The following is a 5270-nucleotide window of genomic DNA, read 5'->3' on the forward strand; positions in this document are numbered from 1 at the left end:
TAAGACATCAGCATAGTAGTGTGGAAAATCCACCCTGAGCGTATGTGTCATGACTGATATTCAACAGTGAACTCACCATCAGATGGCCTGCCTCACTGACAGGTCTCTCTTCACTGGTTGTATTCAGATTCCAGCCCTTTCTATGTGTGGTTTAATTGTCCTTATTATGGTCCCGTATGTTCAGAAACATCAGGGCCAGAGTGTTTTAACTTTCTGTTTTCTCAGGAGAGAATATCAAAATAAATTCTTAGGAACAGAATTTCAATAATTTATGTCATGAGGACAGCAGTCATGATGTTATGACATGAGGAAGGTTATGGTCAAGCTTTCCTGTAGTTTCTTATCTCTATTACTGCCAGTAAAATAGGCTCTGCCCAATTTGCTCTACCGTATTCATCAACCTGATTCCTCAAGTGAGGTGTGTCCCCCCAGTCTACTCCAATCTCTGGTCATATTTCAAATAGTAGAGATTAGAGTCCACGGTTTCCAGTAACCACCACCTATGACATCTCTAACATCCATGTATAGTTAGGGGAATGTTGAAACTAACTTTCACCTCTGATGTTCTCTAAATATGGTACAGTGCCATGGATTCCCAGCTCTTGGACTGAGTTGTCCCTCTGGGACACTAGGACATGGAGGTGAATCTTAAAGCAATAAGAAGCTTCTTAAGTGAAACTCTGTCACACAACACTGCCAAAATCAGGCATTCTCCATGGCATGACAATTTACCATCTCTTAAGATGGTTTATTAGCCCTGAATTAGCATCCCCAGCTGTCACAGCACAGAGGAATCATCTGTCATTAGCTCTCACTTTGGTGTGTTTCCATTGACTCTCCTCTCACTATTAAGCTTCAAGCACATCTCTTTCTAGCATTTGGGCTGAAATGGAAGAGTCTGTGAGTAACTTCACAACATTCTTAAAAACCTGATGTTTTGTGTTGTTATTTGGTTGTGTGTTTATTTGATTAAGAACTTTATTTCTTTATCTAATGAATGAAGTGGTTCCTTTCCTGAACCATTTACAAGAGCCCTTCCCTTAGTAACAGATGTACCATCTCAGAAGGTCTTTGTGATTGGCTGTACCTTAAGTGATTTGAATTTTTAATGTCAGACCTTCTCTTTTCTTCTAGTCTTGTCACTTCTACCCCAGTCTAAGGCTCTACTGCCCCCATCAAAGCACCAAAGAAGAAAATGGCCATAAATGGAGTCCTGGTGCTAGGATTTCTTATCGTGGCTTTCCTGATGTGTCCTCAGGAATCCGGGGCTATCAAAGGTAGGTGCTGAGAGAATCAAATCTAGGGATATGAGCTCTGAAAGCACTGGAGAGATGAACTGTAGACACTTGCAGGACAATCTTTGAAGTGAGCAAAATGATGACAGGTATTATGTTGCTATAAATCTGAAAGTATAGCAAATTGTAGTCTGGAGGAGTGCTGCCATTACCATTAATTGAAGTCAATCACATGTAGTTGAGAAGCAAAAACTGAGTTCTATATTGACTAATACCATTGACTTTGAAGTGTGCCAAATGTGAGGGAGGAGTAGGTTCTGAGAAGCATTAATAAGCTGCTGTCTGGGCTTCAATGTCTCTTACTGGAAAAAATGAGTGCCATTACAAATTTCAACCTCACATAATTTTGTGGGGATTCAATGAGAAAACAATATGAGATGTTCTCAGCTCCTGTACTTAGCTGAATACATGCTGATTAAATTTTGGCATGTGAATCTTATCAGCATATTTTGAGCACAGATATTATATTGATGATCACTAGAAAGGAACATTTCCCCAGAGCAACAATCTATCCAGGGAGAGGGAAGGCCAGGTACCTGATATGAATTGCAGTATATATGTGTATAGATATCAGAACATTTGTTTTCTAGCTAAAGTGAATACAATCTTGTATGTCAATTTTATATCCATTGACCGAAGAGAATTCAATATTTCATTTGATTCCAGAGTTCAGGACATAGCCTTTTAAAGAGTGTCTCCCTATTCTTAAAACTGCAATAGGCTGAGATATTTACGCAATTAAGGCTGAAGTGTATTCAATGCCTGGGAAAATATAGTGAGTGATCAATTCCTTTTTAGCAGCTGCTGGTGAATTTCCAAAGAGTGGATCACTTCACAGCTTGTAACATGGAGCTTAACAACAGCTTCGCAACACTGAGGGATATTCATCCCTCTTTCCCTTCAATCCACCCTCTCTAACTCTGCCCCTTTATTTCTGCCTTAGAACTCTGTTCAGCCTGGATGTCCTCCACCTGACGCTCATCTTCAGACTCATCCCTGCCCTCCACCACTCCTTCACTCTGTATGGTTCCACTCCGTATGGTTCCACTGCCCCTGCCAACATGTTTTTCTCACATACTGGATTCTTCTTACTCTCTTCCACCTGGTACCCACTCTGACACCCTTTCCTGCCTTTTCAGAGGAGCATGTGATCATCCAGGCTGAGTTCTATCTGAAGCCTGACTCATCAGGCGAGTTTATGTTTGACTTTGATGGTGATGAGATTTTCCACGTGGATATGGAAAAGAAGGAGACAGTGTGGCGGCTTGAAGAATTTGGACGTTTTGCCAGCTTTGAGGCCCAGGGTGCCTTGGCCAATATAGCTGTGGACAAAGCTAACCTGGACATCTTGATAAAGCGCTCCAACAACACCCCAAACACCAATGGTAACTTCTACACTGCTAGACATTGGAATCCTAACGTTGAAACAGATGCTTTGGCTTGTGTTACATTTTTGTGACTGACTTTCCCTCCCAGGGGCCTAGAGTCGCCATCATGCCAAAGGCCCACAAACAATGTATGAGTTTATTCCTTTCCTGAGGTGCTCACATCTTATCCTCACCACCCACAGTGACTCATACTGTGAGTCATTGCCCCAAATCTATGCCAGGGGAGACAGGAATAAAATTATACCCGTTACTTAAAGTATCCCAATATATCTTATACCATAACATTGGTTCCAATTCATGGGGGAGAGTATCAGAGATAGGTATCTGAGACTGTGGCATAGATTCTCGGGACACATTTCCAATTGCTTTTTCAAAAGCTTCAGTGGGAGGGAGAGGGCATAGCCTAAGCAGGGAGGCCTAATTTCTGTCATGTGTCCCCAGAACCTCCTGAGGTGACTGTGCTCTCAAACAGCCCTGTGGAACTGGGAGAGCCCAACATCCTCATCTGTCTCATCGACAAGTTCTCCCCACCAGTGATCAATGTCACGTGGCTTCGAAATGGAAAGCCTGTCACCACAGGAGTGTCAGAGACCGTCTTCCTGCCCCGGGAAGACCACCTTTTCCGCAAGTTCCACTATCTCCCTTTCCTACCCTCGACGGAGGATGTCTATGACTGCAAGGTGGAGCACTGGGGTTTGGATGAGCCTCTTCTCAAGCACTGGGGTATGGACCATCCGTCAATCTCCTTTCTTCTATGGTTTCCTCCCATGATGCTTTGTCTGGTGCTTTGAGACCCAGAGTACTGTAACTCATCCATAACCATTGCTACAAATCCTATTCCTTGTCTTATCCCATTATTCAGCTCCCACTTGTTAATCTGCATTCCCTTCATATATCATTCTGTCTTCCTCTTATTTAGGTGACTAATAACTCTTCATTGACTAAATGTCTACATTTGCATCTAAGTGCTTTTCCAGACCATGATCATTACTTCTGTACCATACTCTGTTTTATTTTCCCCAGAGTTTGATGCACCAACCCCCCTCCCAGAGACAACAGAAAATGTGGTATGTGCCCTGGGCCTTGTCGTGGGTCTGGTGGGCATCATTGTTGGAACCATCTTCATCATCAAGGGCATGCGCAAGGTCAATGCTGGTGAACGCCGAGGGCCTCTGTGAGGCATCCACAGGTGGGTTTAATGTGGGCAGAGGAAGACATACATGGAGTTTTCCAAGGGTAGGAAACAGCATGGGAAAGATGATTGTGATGCCTTTAAAGTGATAGGAAAGTCATGGCTCTTGCTAGGATATCTTTGCTAGGATAGAGCCAGACATTGACATCATCTGGTATCCCAAAGCTTCAAGATCCCATATTTCTTTCCGTACATGTGTACCTAGACCAAAAGTTGAGTCTTGGAGATTATCTCCACTACCTAAGACCATTGTTTCACATCAGAGTATTGAATCCAAGTGTTCAAGGAAACATTTGGGCACTTCCTGGTTTGTATTTCCTGAGGCAGACCTTCAGTTAAGAAGGGTTTCCAGAGTTTGGCTCACTTGGGGTTAGGGCAGATTCAGTGCATGAAATGAAATTCTCTTGAAGGTCAATACCTATATTTGCTTCTCTAATCTGAAAAGTGATGTTGAAACTTCCAAGAGAAGGTAAGGCAGTGCTCTGCTCATTCATCCTTACTCAGAGTGTAGGGGATGCAGTTCATGTTGGAACAGTGGTATTTAGGTTGTGTTTACTGGACAGATGTGAGAGGAATGTTATGAGGCTTTTCCAAAACAAAGGATTAAGGGAGAAGAAAAAGGATCTGAAAAAAGAGCTTAAAATACTCCTCTTAATCTTTAGTAACCATGTATGTCTTTCTACAGGCAGTGGCTTTTCCCAAAGAGAAGATCAATGAAGAAATTTGTGCCTTGAAAGCTGTATAAGCCTGGCAATATCCCAATTGCTCACCTCACTGAAGACAACTATTTTTCAGCATTTTCAGCCCTTTAGCTATTCTAAGAAGAATGATGCCTTCCTGATCTGTCCAGGCTCTGATGTGGAGTTATTCCCTGTTTACTGCCCTTCTTGGGTCTATTTTTCTCCATTTTCTACCATCATTTGATCATCACCATGTGTTGCCTCTGGAATAGACCCCAGAGGATCCCTTCTCTGCCCGGAAACACTTTGAATGTTCAATTCAAACATCTCTTCACACTTATTGCTTGGGTTTCTCCCAACTGTGATTGTGGTTTTTTTTAAACACAATAAACTTTTGATGTTCTGAGGGAAAGTTTGGTGTGTAAGCCAGTTCTTCACAGAGACTAGAGAATATATACGATTCTTTCTTCCGAAATGCATGAATGTTGAATGTCTGTGATAAGTTCTGTAAGTAATCAGAAATATCTAGGTTCATTAGGACCATGCCTCACTTGTAGCATCCATAAGCAATTCAGTTGCTGTGATCCAGTCCCCCTATGGAAAACCCTAGAGTAGAGTTCGTTGGGAGATCTCTACTTAGCAATGGTTTCAGGATCTGGTCTTGGTTCTTGAGTCTCCAACCCAATGATATATCCGGATCTTTGGTAGAATGAAT

The 5270-nt window shown here is 42.4% G+C and overlaps 1 protein-coding gene across 1 annotated transcript; it reads left to right on the forward strand.

Moving 5' to 3' along the window:
* Positions 1–1158: 1158 nt before the first annotated feature.
* LOC115513785 (HLA class II histocompatibility antigen, DR alpha chain-like) lies at positions 1159–4967 on the forward strand. The gene is made up of 5 exons (XM_030315186.1): positions 1159–1277; positions 2435–2680; positions 3125–3406; positions 3707–3872; positions 4561–4967. Exons 1-4 carry the CDS (start codon positions 1196–1198, stop codon positions 3859–3861), a joined length of 765 nt encoding a protein of 254 aa, XP_030171046.1. The 5' UTR covers positions 1159–1195; the 3' UTR covers positions 3862–3872; positions 4561–4967.
* Positions 4968–5270: the final 303 nt, after the last annotated feature.

This window comes from Lynx canadensis, chromosome B2 (genome assembly GCF_007474595.2).
Source record: "Lynx canadensis isolate LIC74 chromosome B2, mLynCan4.pri.v2, whole genome shotgun sequence".
Lineage (NCBI taxonomy): Eukaryota > Metazoa > Chordata > Mammalia > Carnivora > Felidae > Lynx > Lynx canadensis.

What these genes read in the sequence shown, in the direction of transcription:
- LOC115513785 (XM_030315186.1), top strand. Translation starts at nt 1,196, where the DNA reads ATGGCCATAAATGGAGTCCTGGTGCTAGGATTTCTTATCGTGGCTTTC. An exon ending in CAACACCCCAAACACCAATG is followed by an intron (nt 2,681 to 3,124) that starts GTAACTTCTACA and finishes ATGTGTCCCCAG; the next exon opens with AACCTCCTGAGGTGACTGTG. An exon ending in GCCTCTTCTCAAGCACTGGG is followed by an intron (nt 3,407 to 3,706) that starts GTATGGACCATC and finishes TATTTTCCCCAG; the next exon opens with AGTTTGATGCACCAACCCCC.